We start from the raw sequence: 14,751 nt of genomic DNA, 5'->3' as shown, positions 1-14,751 counted from the left end.
GCGCAGATTCACTATTACTCATTTCACAACTGAAGAGAATTCCACCTCCTCTTTTTGAATATTCAGAGGATCACACATAAAAAGAATGACGATGAAGACCGAGGCAGATTAAACTACGATATCCTCCTGGGACTTGGCAGTTTTATAATTGACGGTCACTTTATTCACGACCCACCTTGGTGGTCTGTCCACTACAATGTCTGCGTTCGCCCATTAATGTACGAGCTACAAAATGCAATGGAACGTCAACGTTTTTGCTTGAAAACACATAAACAGGAAGTTAGTCGGCTTCTTCTTCAATAGTTTAGCGAAACTGACTGAAATTTCCCCTAAACCCATAAAACCTTTTTGTGTTTCTAAGATTAAATGTCATTTTGAATCTTATTTAAATTTTTGGGGCTTTTAACCCACCTTCAGAATCTGCTCCTGTTTTATTCGTTTGCCCTCTTATCTTTTTTTATTATTTGCACTTAGTATTTTTTTAGCATCTATTTATGTGCAGCACTTTGGTTCAGCTGTAGTTGTTTTAAAGTGTTTATATAAAAGTCATGAACACCAAAAGGTTCCTGTGTGATTCAGAAAGCAACCATTCATAGGAGAGTTTGGCTGGATCTATAAATATGACTGAGAGCTGATGACATCAGTCCTGCTTTTTTGTTGGCTATCAGACGTTCATCATCATTTTTCTTTTTGCCTGACGCAGGCAGGCCAACGCACGGCTCGTCCTCTGAGAGGCCGCCACATCACCGATTTTTGTTTTTTCCTGCCGTCACTCATTCCGATGCCCGTGGATCTTTTGTAGGTCAACGCAGCGGCGCGGACGCTTTCGGAGCGCCACGTCTCTTTGGATTCCTCCTCCATTAACTCGTTACTTCACATTTCACGGCCGTGCAGCTTTCACGCTGCCGCCGGACCCCGTCACGGTTGCCAGGTGGCGGCTGACACGCGCGGTGACTGGAAACGACCCGGGCTTGACCTCGGGACGAGAGCCTCTTGATCCCGGCGCAGGAGCACAGGTGTGAACTGTGACCGTGACCTTTTCCTTCCAGCTCGGGCAGGGCCGGCAGCTCCCTGAATCACCATCTGTGTAAACACCTCCAAAGCCCCCCCTGAAGCCATTCCTCCTCACGATGAATCCCGCGGGGCTTTGCCACCATCTTCACCGGAGGACTCGTGATTTTCCTGGTTCTTTTGTGATGAAAGAATATTGGAAGGGGTTTTATTAAGCTCTAAAGCTCTGCGAGTCTCTTATTTTAATATTTGCTGTTTAATATTTAAAACGGTCTGTAACCTATTTATTAGTTGGGAGGACGAGGGTGGAGAGGAGAAATATTTAGAAAAAGGAAATATTCAGACTTTTTCCCGGTGTTTGGTATTATTGAAATACTTTTTGAAATTGAACTATTTTCTCTAGAGAAAAATCCATGAGAACGACATCCTGTGACGTACATGAAATGTCACAGATAAACAGAAGCTGCATGTACAGCTGTTTGGCTGGAGGCGATGGGGAGCGTCTCCGAGGAGAACCTCGGTTCCACACTGTGCGACTCGTGGGACCGCCTATTCCAGGAACCATCATCATCATCATCATCATCATCATTACTCCATCAGCGCGGCGACGCTTACTGGAGTGCCTGCCGCTAAATACTCTGACAGAGGGCAGGCCTGGGGTGATTTAAACAGCCCCATCAGTCTTCCTAAAGGTCTTGAAATAGTAAAAGTAAATCTCCTGCCTGGAAGCAATTTATCGCTTAGATCTCTGGAATTCTGTCGACGCAGGACAGAGAAGTAGAGAACGAGCTCCGACGTGTTGTTGTGGCATTTCCTCCACTGGCTCCCCACAACTTTTATTTGCTGACTTTATTTTCAGGGATTTTTCTCGCGTTGTTTCGACCGATCATCGGTCATCCTGTGTTTTTGGGGGGCATATGTGGTTCTATTAGGGTTCTACACCGGTCACATCCAGTCCACTCACTGCATGGTAAATACAAGCAGAACCTACCTACCTCCTACTATAAACCTCCTTCTTGCCACACTGTCTTCAGACTTACGGTGACAAAAGCTCAATATTTCCCAGGCTGCACGTTTCGTGCAGATTTCAACGTGCATGTTTCCGCACATTCGTCGTTTGGCTTTGCCGTCGCGTCACTGTTTAAAAAAACACAAAACCTCCCTGCACTGTGAGATGCAGCATGAGGCACCGCAGGCTCCATTTTCCGCGAGCTGAGGTTGATTATTATTCTGCAACCGGATAAGATTGTAAAATTGCGGCCATCTGCATTCTGAGCAGCTGCCGCCATCCCGCCGATCAATCATCTCGCACAGTATCTGGCACGGCCCCCGCGCTGGAAGGACCAGCGAGCGGCAGTCATTATCCGGAGTGGGAGAGCACAGCAGACCTTGTTTATAAAGCCCATGCAAATAAATAGAAAGGTAACAAATGGAGATGAATGGCGAGCCGCGGCGGGGAGACGCGCCGAGACGGATGAAGTGCAGCACGCGTTCTGACAGCCGACACCCCCGACCGGCGTGATGGGCCCATAATAGTGCTTTAATAATGTTTCGACCACTTCAGGGGTAATTTCAGCCGGGCGACGTGATTGTCCGCGGACGCCCTCCCCGACGGTGCCGTTAAACCCCTCGCGGATGTCGAGCTGCGGTTTGTTGGCCGTGACGCAAACCGCTGTGGTAACCAAGGAGGCAGATATCAGTCTCTCACCGATCTACTGAATGTTTCCCTGACAGTCGCAATGCATTCCGCACAGTCTGTTCAGCACATTCAAACGAGGATAATTTAATGGCACAAAGAGGCGATGTGAGGAAGAAAGAGAAACCCTGAGAGGCTAATGAGCGTCTCCGCGGCTTAATTATAGCTTATGGGATCCATATTGTAGGACTGAATGTGCAGAATGAGAAGTCGCATCAAGGACAGTTAAATAATATTAAAATGAGTCAAGTGAATTCGTCAATTCCAGGCTACACTTACACTTCGGGGTGTTGCACTCCTTTGAGTCCATGTTGGGTTTTTCTGCATGAGTTTGCATGGGTTTGGTTTTCTGGGTACTCTGGGTACTCTGGTTTCTCCCCACCGTCCAAAAACACATTTCAGGCAAAGTGACGAGTCAAGCGTACGGAGAATGGATAAAATATGATTGTTGATTGAAAACATTTAATTTGTGCGTCTTGTTGGTGGTAAAAGACAGGCCTCACTGGGGCTGGGCTCAGTTTTTTCTTTTGTACCTGTACCGTGTCACATCCTCCTCCATCCTCCCTCCAAAAGCCTCGGTTGTGATCTGAGCTCTGTCGTTTGGACCCGTGATCCCACTTCCAGGAATTCTAGAGTCCTCTCTCAGGCCTTATATTTCCACTCATTAATTTCTCCTCATCCCTTCTGTGATCTTATCTTCCAGCTCTGAGATGCGAGTTATCATGCAGCATGTCCAGCTTCTTCCTCTGCCTCCTTTTTTATCGCCGCGCTGCTCAATTCATTTATTTCCTCCAATGGGTGTTACTATTTTTTCTGATATTGTATTTGTCCCTACGCTGGTTCTATACATCATTACTAAAAGTACCGCATCTCCATGCAGCCGACATGAGGACCAATTAAATATGTCCACGAGTGGGGACATATTCACGAATGCTGAAGGAGCATGATGTGAACAATACATCGGCTCCGACACGCCGTTTGCAGGCTTTCCAGCGCTCTTTGTGCTTTGTGATTGCAGCGTGGGCAGCCGGTTCAGACAACATGAGCGTGTAGGAATAACAAGACCAAACCTCACCTCGTCCACCACATATGCCTTCTCGTACACGGTAGCAAATATTCAGAAAGATTGAGACACTTGTGTGTTGTTCTGCCCGTGATCATAAAGCCCTGATGTCTCGATCCATCCTCGATGACTCTCAATACCGCCCGGTGTTGCAGAGTGCTGGAGCTGATCCCATCTACGAGGGACGGCAGGGTCCATCACAGGCCAAACGTACACCGGCATTCACGGCTAGGGGCAATTTTAGGCCCCGTTTGTCACCATGGAAACCAGCGGATTACAAGGTTATTTGATCCACCACACCTTCCATCAACTGTCAAGGTCGTTTGAACTGCTTCATGTTGTCGCAATGTTAAGGTTAAATTATGTTCAGTGGGTTCCTATTCTTCTGTGTTACTTGAACACACTGTTGGAGTGGCATGTGATTGGCTGAGAGTGGAGAAGAGGGGCGGGGGGGGCGGAGTTAGCAGTGGGCTAGCAGAAGCCTCAAATATATGTACGCCACTCTGGAGGCCGCCATTGTTGTTGTTTGTCCACCTACTTGCACATGTGCAGAAGAACTATTTTCTACAGCTGTAGCGAGCAGGCGCAGTAGCAGCAATTCAGAAAAGTCGCATTGTCAGTGACTCCGAACGCTGCGGTTGTGTAAACTCACACCCAATACGTAAGAAACATTTTGCCGATTTCACTCGAAGTATTTCAGGCTCAATGAGGCCCTCCTCCTCTTCCTCAGTGGAAGTGGAGGTAGATAATGAGCGGACGGACGGTCGTGATGGCTTACCGAGTGTGGGGTCGTACTCCCAGATGAAGCGTCTGGTCAGGAGTCTCACCACCAGCGCTGCAACCAAGAGAAAGAAAAACACGTGTTCAGTCAAACAAGCACTTCTACCAGTCTGTGGATTCACACAATGTGTCTGCTTCACGAGCTAATCAGCTGTGGATAACCCACCAAAAGGGTCATTAACCCCCACCCCCACCCCCCGGACCACTTTAATGCACTTCTCATCTAAATGCTAATACCTATTTGGACAGTTCCACATTATCGAGGCAGAGTTCAAACAGGATGAAACATCGTCTCTCGTCATTCCACGGGATCGGTTCGCCTGTCCGCTGCAGCCTCAGCCTTCCGCCAAAAGAATACAAAAACAAGCTCCAGTGTGAGCCACCGTTATAATGGTTCACCATCAACAAGCGATCTGGCAACAGAGAAATGTTGATCCCCTTTCATTAAGACAGAATTAGAGGGCCATTATCTGTGTATGGCCCGGCGCTCCGGGCCGGTCCCTGAGCTGTTTGTCAGAGCCAAAGCACCTGTAAACATCCATTTGAAGTGAGGTTGTTTATCTCAAACACTGTAACGTGTCTCTTTCAGCTCAGTTAATGGACCACTGAGCACATCAGGTTATTTCCAGTAGCTTGTTCAGCGGGGTTTAATACGGCGTGCGTACGGGCAGAACAAGCAGACACACTCATTAGAGAGAGTCGGTAATCAAAGAGTTTGGGATTTGCAGCGTGTGATTAGTGAAAGAAAAAAAAAAGAGACCATTTCTGACTTGGTGGTCTCATTTTACTCTTGAGTGATTACTTTAAAAAGATGCAATTTTCATTAAAATACATGTAATAAGTATCAACCATACATTTATACAGGATGGTGGCAGTTAACCGTTCACATTGCATCAAGGAAAATAATCATATTGACTCACTTTGGTTTCTTAAAATCACTCAAATCAGCCTATTGTGACGTGACAGCCGATATATTGTTCTTCCCTATTATAAGAAAATAAATCAAATACAGAAAATACTGAGAAAAAACACTTTTTTTTTTTTTTACTGTTTGTTTCATTGTTTTCATTTTGCTGTTTAGTCTGAGCAGAGTCTAATCTATACATTGCTTATTTCTTTTTCTTTTTGTTCAGATAACTGAGGCAATTATTTGATTGTGTGGCCGGAGGTACAGACAGTGTGTACTATCAAAGTTGAATTTAGTTCACGGTGTTTTTTTTCTGTGCCACCGTTTTGCCAATTTCTTTTTTTTTAATGTGTTTTTGCCTTCCGACACGCCGCAGCGCAGACGTGAGGAAGTGATACTGAGTGACTCCTGAGTCCAGGCGTGTATCTGGGTCGCCACCTCAGAGGGAATAAGACAAGGAGCTTTGAGCCAAAGCAGAAAAAAAAAAAAAAACTCGGCCCGATTTCCAATTTACCGCAACGGGGGAAGAAAAGAGCAGCTATTATAACAGCGGGAGTGTCCCGGCCACCTTTCATTACACTCTTACAGTCCAGTCTTTTAGGTCAGAACAGCAGCTGATGACTGATCTTTATGTGCGAGTGCATAGACGCACATGTCTTGTTGATTTTTGTGCCTCGCTGAAAGTTATTCCGAGGATTCCAGGTGGACAAGAACAACCAATGGGGTGTGAAGTCCTTCCCTCATTAGAGGAAACTGTATCTGCCGGCCTTTCACCGCCGCTCGGGGGGGGGGACAGACGGACGTACACGTGGCAGAGACGATCCTTTGTTACCGGCGTGGACACTCTGGCCCAGATTCACTGCAGGATTGTGAAGCGGAATAGTGCGTGATGTATTATCACCAAGGTGAGCGGATCACACAAAGGCAGACGAGAGCTGATCACAAAGCCTGCAAGGGCGAAAAAAAAAGACTCTTTGGTGCATGGTGGAATCTGAACAGCAGCGGCTTTTATTCTATGACGAACGCATTACTGTGTCCTCACAAAAAAAACCCTTTTAAAAAAACAACCGAGATGGAATTTTAAGGTTTTCTTATTAATAATTGTGGGTGAAATCACAAAAGAGTTTTAGAAGTCAGCAAACCAGCATAATATTAAAAAAAAAAACAGAATATTATGGGAAAGTTTAATATTTGGTGTCAGTTACATCAAAGTGGCACTTTGAAAAAAAAAGTGTAGAAAAAAAAAATGTAAAGAAAAGAGAAGTACCAGTATAATATATAAAGACAAATAAGTAGAAATGAATTTGTCATATAGGATTAATTTGTTAGGTTGGTCTTAAGTAAAATTACATACCCATGTAATGTATGAATATTATTATGTCAATTATAATACAAATATTGTTACATTCCATGTATTGCGGCTACTTTGATTTTCAAAATATAACAATCTTTTAAAAAAAAAAATCATGAACCAGATGAAACGGAAGCCATTATTCAATGCTTAGAAGTGCATTTGTGGATATTTGAAAGTAGTGTTAAGAGCCATGGCGTGGCGTCGACTTCCTTCCGCTTCGTTGTTGATTGCATCCGTGGCAACGCCATAGCAACCAGAAAAACAACCTGGCTTTGTTGAGAAAGCTGAAAGACTGTACGTCAAAATGAAAAAAGTATAGAGCAAATTCAGAAACCGAATGGATTCTCTGAAAATCAAGATGAAGCTCAAGCTACAATATCTTGAAATATTGCATCTTCCACTGAAAATAGAATAGATGTTTGACATTTGCTGCATTTCCGCTGTTTTGCACGTAAACGTAAACGTGTTATGCTCATCCTTTAGCCATAATTCTGATAATAATTTGAATTTATGGTTTTGGCATGAATTGCATATCGATTTTTATCGCAAAATGTCACAACGGAGTTGTTTGGTAAATTGTTAACTTCATTTATATAGAGAATTTTTACGTGATCAGTTACTTTATTCACTCACAAAGTGACATAATGACATTAGCGGCAGAAATTTGCTGAAAATGCAAACAAAGCCAGAGCAATTAGCGGCGGCGTGTTCAATGGAGCCGCAGCGATGTAACTGATTGAGCAGCCTCTATTGATTCCCCGCGGCCATCAGACGGACACCCACAGCTTTTTGGTTCCCTTCCGCCACAAAAACGTCTCCTCCCCGGCGCTCTGTGAGCGGCGCCGCTGCAGTCCAGTTCTGAGTCCATTGTGCTCGTGTCGCGTCGGGTCATGTCATAACGCCGGCTGTGCTGATAAGACGACAGGAGGCCGGAGCGGCCTGAAAAACCAGATTGTACCACAAACAGTTTGCTGCCACTGTGCAGCTCTCTGGCTTTACATTACTGCCTGAGATGCAGTAGAATAATATTTAAATGTGTTTTGGTTTCATTAAAAGTTTCACATTTACACAGAAATGGCAGAAATGCTGAAAATGATGTAGTGAGCATGTTGGGCCACCGGTGGGTGCTGTTGGTTGTTTTAGTAATGACTGGGAGTCACGACACGACACGAGGCCGCCATTGTTGTTATTGTCCATCTACTGAGCGTGTGCAGAAGAACTATTTGCCATGGCTGTGGTGCACACGTGCAGTAGCGGCATTTCCGAAAAGTTGCGTTTTCCCTGTTTACACGGAGACCGAGTTGGAGCATTTTTGAAAAGTTTCACCTTGGGAGCCATTTTCAAAAAGTTGTGTTTACCATTGTTTCGATGTAGACGGAGTTGGAGCCGTTTTTTGACAGGTTGTTCCTTTGGAGTCGTTTTCAAAAAGTTGTATCCCCCCCCCCCCCCCGTTTCCACGGAGGCCTAGAAGGAGCGCTTTCAAAAAGTTCCACCTTGGGAGCCATTTTCCAAAACTTGCGTATTCACGGCCTCCGAGCACCATTGTCGTGTAAACGAACACCCAACATGCAGCAGAAGTTTTCTGTTTTCACTTGAACATGTGTAAACGGGGCCTAAACCAGCCTGGGCTGCCCAGATGAGCACAACCCTGTCTGCAGAGGCGCCAGATGAAGAAAGAACAGCAGCTCATAATAATTCTTTTTTTTTTTTTAAAGAATACAGTCCGGATTTGAGTGTCTGATTTGATTTCCTCGGTGTTTTGGTGTTCTCACACCAGTTGTAAATGAGCTTCCCAGCTGGCAGGACACACAGTTTTTGTAGGTGAGCGGCAAAATGAATCAGCAACCAGACGAGCTGTTTGATTCCTTTTATTGTATTTGGGTCAGAACCAGTGCAGACATTCGTGGGCCTGCTGCTCTGTTGGCAGACGAAAAGCATGAATTTACTCGCCGTGTGGCCCCCAGCATGCTCTCAGCACACTTTACGACACAAAGTTAACCAACCACAAGTGACCCATGTTGTTTCACTTCTCTGAAGTGAAAATGACCGTGAAATTACCATCTTTTGAAGCAACGGTCACTAATCAATACCCTGACCGCTTATTGGGGAGCGGGATTATAAACCGCAGCACTTTAATCACCGACTCGTGAAAAGAGGAGACTGTGAGAAGCAAAGGGGACATTTTAATCCTGCAGCTTTTTTTTTTCTTTTTTTTTTAATTGAAACTCGAGGATTATTTGTCGACGTCTGAAAAGCCTGCACTCAAGAATCCCTTAAGATGAAGAATGGAGAACGGAATTAACGTGAAGAAGAGACAGAAACGCGGCAACTTACATAAATAAATACTTCTGCGTACTGCTTCCAGAGTTCAAGACGATAAATCAACTTTCTATTGACGCTGTTTTGGGCCGGGAGAAGAAGACGCTCCTGCTTTATCATCGTTTCTCGGCGGATGGAAACACAATAATGCTTTGCTCTGTGTTGCTTTTTTAAATCCACGCACACACACACACGCACACCGAGTGGTGACAGCCCCCTGACACAAGAAACAGGTAAACAAATGAAGCTATGAAATCTCCCAAAGCGCTTCCTGAGGTCAGACCACTGGTCTTTCCCAGAGTTCCTTTCACCGCCGCCCTCCTCCCGGGGGCGCGTCTGCAGCCCTCGCAGGCCGAAACCACCATAAAGACATATATGTACGTCTGCATGCTGGGACTCCTCCGCGCCTCCAGGGACAACAGTCAATCTACGTCCAACACCCGATATGGAGAAAGATCCAGTCCGACATCGCATCGTCTCAGACGCGGTCCACATCAGATTACGTCTTTTTTTTTTTTTTTTTTTTTTTTCCTTCCTGGGATTTAACCAGTAACCTCTGTGGGAAGTCTTGAGTGAGCGGAGTAACAAAAACACACAAGGCAACAGTAAACATGTCATCTCCCACAATTTATGGCGTCTCGGAGCAAATATTTCCCTCTGTGTGTGAGCAGAAGTTCACGAGAGAGTTTGAGCCTCAGTCGCGACTCTGAATCCAAAGTTTGAAAGGTTTACCCAGATTTAAAACTAAATTTATCAAACAAAAAATGTACGAAAAGGCCTATGTAAAGGTGAAGCTATATCATTTGGGGTTTTTTTTTTACGCATAAATCTTCGTTATTTAGATTATTTTGCCTGATTCCAGGAGCCTTCCCATTTAACAGTGTTCCAGCCTGTCAACGTGCAGCGTCAAGCGCTTGTAATTTGACACCAGTCTCAAGTTTTCACCTCAAATCGTCGACCCGAGACATTACATGTATGTGACACATATTAAAAACGGCAGAAAGAAAACCGAGTCGTCGTCTTCTGCTTTTGTCTGCTTGTTGGATCTACTACCACCTGTTCTGACTTGATTATCAACGTGAACCAGATGGAGGATTTCTTTTTAACTTTCTGATCAGGAGATCAACGTGAGCAACGACACCCGCCATGCAGAGCCGGGGGGGGGGGGGGGACTTGGGAGAAACGTCTCAGACTGCCGCCGGCTCGTTGTGAGAACGTGACTCATCGCTTTCCTCTCCCCCTCGGCGACCGGCGCTCACAGATTCCTGCTTATTATTCTCTGTTTAGCTTAATGAGATGTGGGACATTATCGGCACAACCGCTCCCCCGGGAACGACAAGCGCCGGCATTCCTGCCTCCGCCATGTTTACTAACTGTCGTTAACAGAAGACCGAATTAATAAGTGAGCCTACTTTTCGCGAACGGCAGACAAATAGAAGGGCTGTATGTGAACGGCTCTTGCGAGCGGAGAGGGTTCGTTGTAAATCTCTCTCGATGCCTCACGTGCTGCAGCAGGTTATTTGTTAACCAGAACCAATCAAAACAACCAAATTGACCCTTATTATTTGGATATTTTAGCAGAAAGTGGAATTAAATGCCATTTTCCTTTGCAGAAACAAAGTAAAGTTTGTTTTAGCAGCATTTCTTTGCTATAGATTGTATCCTGCTGGCACACCAGTTCATTCAGATTGATGTAGAGATGCATTCATGTCAACATCTTATAGTGGGACAGATTTAATCCCAAGTGACACGTATGGTCCATCACAAACACATTCACCCCTACAAGCAGCTTGAAGTCACCAAGTGATCATTTTAATTCATATTTTCTAGACTGTGGGTGTGCCTGGTATCTAGCATCATATATCAAAAGTCAACTGTTGTGCCTTAATAAACATGGAATCGCTGGACTTTATACTGTATACCTTTGGCTCTTTTGAAGTGGCTCCCTGAAGCTTCCACTAAATTATACCTCAACATTATTTATCGTATTTTCATTTTATTTACACACCTGGGTCACTTTTATCTCTTGAGTAAATAAAATAAATCACAGTAACTAAAATGGAAAAACCAAAACTGCCTAGAAAGAAGATAAAATGGTTAAAATGGCAAATGCAACGAGTGTTTTGGTGTGTTCTAGTTAACTGAATCATTTCTGTGCTTATATTAGTCACATTTAAGCCTTGTACATATTAACATTTAAAATTGCTTGTTTCATTTTTATTGTATGGTATTTGATACTCAATTATAATTTTTTTTATTTACTCTGTGTGGATCAATGCTTAAAGGGGAAAAAAAGCACAAATAGAGTTTCTATTTAATTTTATTCTGTTAGAAAATGAAGGTTAAAATCAGGTACAAAACCTGCTGAAAATGTTGAACATCATGAATTGTAATCAAAAGATACCGTTTTTGTTTCAAAACTACTGTATATATGAAACTTTAGAAGCCTCATTTTAAAAGTTAAATGTGTTTTGAGGCTCCAGGCAAATTGAAAAAAAATCGCGAAAACGGCACTTTTGGTCAGATGCTGTCTACCGATCGGCAGTTCAGACACATGCCCCGATATTCACCTGCCAGTTCTGAGCCAGTCTGGTCAATAGTTTTCACTCTTTCATAGAAAACTGTATGTAACTCAAGAGGCATGGATAAAACATGACCACATGTCTGTGCTGACATCCCCGGGAGCGGCCTCCAGCATGTCGCCGCCACGCCGCCTATTTAAACGCTGCAGTGCAGCAAACACATTCCCCGTGTCACTAAAAGGTATTTTGGCAGCTGAATTGGTTTTGCTGCCCGCAGCCAGATCCTCATAATACATCAAGCTGCAATTAAACCATCAGGTGTCGCAGCGTTTTACTCTCCTCGCCCATTAAAACCTTCCCTCTATAGAGGGAAGGGATTCACCGGTTACACGGCAAAGAGAGAACAATGTCGTGTTAGCACCTTTCATTAAAGTCTATCCGATATACTCGACAATATCTGCTCCAGATAGAAGATAATTTGATCACCAACCAGGGGGTTAGGGTGTGTGTCCACAGTGTACGCTGAAAGACATTCAAACTGCTGGATTCAATTCACGATGAGCACAAGGAAATCAAGTTGAATAACAGCAAAGGTCAAACTCTGCCGGATGAGCTCAGCCGACACACAAAGGCAGCAAAAGAAGCGGATTTTCATTCGTCCTGTAAAAATGGGACACCAGCGAGGCTTTGATTTCACGTTCCTAGAGGAGCGAAGCCCGTGCTTATGGGGGAAGACAGGAAGGGCGTGAGGATCCCAGCACCGCATTCATCCCTTTAATTTCGCCTCCAACAATAGCTCCGCCGCACTATTCATCAAGGGTCACGAGCGAGGCTCACGTAGGAGGAGAGGCTGTGGCAAGAGCACCTCAGAGGGCGATCTTCACCGTGATTACAGGCATGGAGGTGAAGCGCTGCGCACAAGGAGCAGCCGACAACAAGCGAAGTGCCTCTCTTCTCCGTCAGCCTGGGCATTACAGCCCTCGTACCGGAGACCCTTGTTTACTGCAGACAGTTTAAGTGCCCGTCGAGTCGAAACAGAAGCTCACGTCCGGGCCACTTTGTTTATGTACGTTCAGAAATTGTGCTCAGTCAGTCTTTGTAAGAGCGAACTCAGTGTTTCAAACGTATGACAGTTTTCTGCTGTAGGCGGAGAAGGTGTGTTCTGCCTCCGTTTGTACCGGAAAGTCGTATAGCGGCTGTCGGGCTGTAAAAATCCACTGTTTACATATTGAATTACCTCTTTCACTCAACGCCGAGCACATGTGAGATTCTCTAGGAACTGGAGTGGCTCTTAGATATCGGCTGAAAACACTACTTTGTCAAAACGCTGCTACTCCACATGTCTACCACGGTCGTAGTAAATAGGTCTCCTGCGCATACTCAAGTAGAAAAAATGACATCAATGGCGGCAACCGTAATGTCATGAGCCCCAGTCCGTATTCTCCTGCGACGCGGTAGTTTCATAGTTGAGTCACCGTAATAAGAATCCAACCTCATCTTCTACCCATATGAATACCATGTACTCGCCTTTGTTAATATTTCGAGTGTATTCTTCTGTGCGCGCATGTTTGTGTGATTTTATTACAAAAACAACCAACAGCACCCACTAGTGGCACAACATGACAGCTACATAGTGTGAGACCTTCCTGAAATGAAAACACAAAAACTATTGCATTTTAAATGGATCCTTGTCGTGTAAATGGGGCTTTAGATTCCAGTGACTTACAGTGAGAGCATTGTAAATGAAGAACTTAAACGTCACAATGATGTATTCGATTAATGCTTCTCAGAGCTTCAGATTTCCAAGGGGCTCAACAATAATCTGTGGATTTATTTATTATAAATATAAATCAAATGTAATTATCAAATTTGAACTGAATGTGGCGTGATAGCAATAGCTCTGGCTCAAAGCAATTCGGAATGCTTCCTGTTTAAGTGGGTGCAGCCTTAATATTTCAAACATGATTTAAATGTTTCACAAGTTTGAAGATAGTAAAAAAATAAAAAAAAAACCTTTAAGGGAACAATTAAACTTCTGGAGTGCTGAATAACTCAATCGTAGCCGAAAGTGGTCCTGAATATTAAACACTTGAACCTCGGCAGATGACGCACCGTCAGGAGCGAGAAAGAAGACGCTTAATGGACCCGTCATGAAATTTTAAAAGCGACGCTGGCGAGGTTGTTAAAAAAACATGGCAGGAAATAAGCAGCGATGACTCACAGCCCTGGACGAGGACGGCGGCGGCCGTCTGAATGCATGAGCGGAGAGCGGACCGTGTGTGGAGGCTGCGGAGAGTCGGAGGTGTGCTCTAAAAATAGTTCAAGAGAGAGGAATAAGCACCACCACCTTCCTGTGACACCATCACTTCGCTTCTATAGATCCACCGAGCCTCCGTGTGAGTCAAGGGAACACTGATTAGTTTGTTGTTGTTTTCGCCGAACAGAGACGCCCGGCATTGGCGACCAGACTTCAATCCTGTGGGTGGAACGCGAATAGAAACCCGGAGAGAAGCTCAGGCTCTGAATCGGAGCAGATAGCCTCGAGAGCACGCGGAGAGGAAAGGTATTAGGCAGTGACACAGTTCTGAGTGCGTGTGTTGTGATGAATGGAAAGCCAATGCAATCACAGAGGAAGTGGAGGAGGACGGAGATGGCGAGACACCAGCGACGTGGGCACGCGGGGAAAACTCACCGTCTTTGACTGTAATGGTAAAATAAAGAGGCAGGCGCACAGAATGAAAGTTGTGGTTTTGCACAAACTTGTCGTCATTTACCAAAGTAATTAGAAAAAACACATGTTGGTGTACCCTCAAGCTGTGGTTACAGGTTAAAAACGGATGGGTAGAACCTTAAATCATCGAGTTTCGTCTTCTGTTGACCAAGTTTTACGAGTAAGCCTGCGCTGAACTACACTGTGCATGTCTGAGTTTGCCAATCCAGATAACGCAGAGTTATCCCGGGTATGTTAAGCCCACTTCATAGTAAAGGTCTCTTGAGTGGGGATGTTGGATTTAGACCAAGATGTTTGATTGGATGTCAGAAAGTAATCTCTCCGCCCTTCGTTGGTCATAACGGCCAATGCCACTGATGACCTGTGGG

At 44.8% G+C, this 14,751-nt stretch overlaps 1 protein-coding gene across 1 annotated transcript in view; it reads right to left on the bottom strand.

Annotated features, from left to right (window-relative positions):
* Positions 1-14,751, bottom strand: part of rerg (RAS-like, estrogen-regulated, growth inhibitor) — a 33,663-nt gene that overhangs the window by 4,439 nt on the left and 14,473 nt on the right. The window contains exon 3 of the mRNA XM_080492091.1: positions 4,549-4,605. Within this exon, the coding sequence (XP_080348217.1) occupies positions 4,549-4,605 (57 nt within the window). The remainder of the gene's footprint in view (positions 1-4,548; positions 4,606-14,751) is intronic.

Source organism: Lipophrys pholis (assembly GCF_963383615.2).
Source record: "Lipophrys pholis genome assembly, chromosome: 22".
Taxonomy (NCBI): Eukaryota; Metazoa; Chordata; class Actinopteri; order Blenniiformes; family Blenniidae; genus Lipophrys; species Lipophrys pholis.
This window is presented reverse-complemented; position numbering and strand designations above follow the sequence as displayed.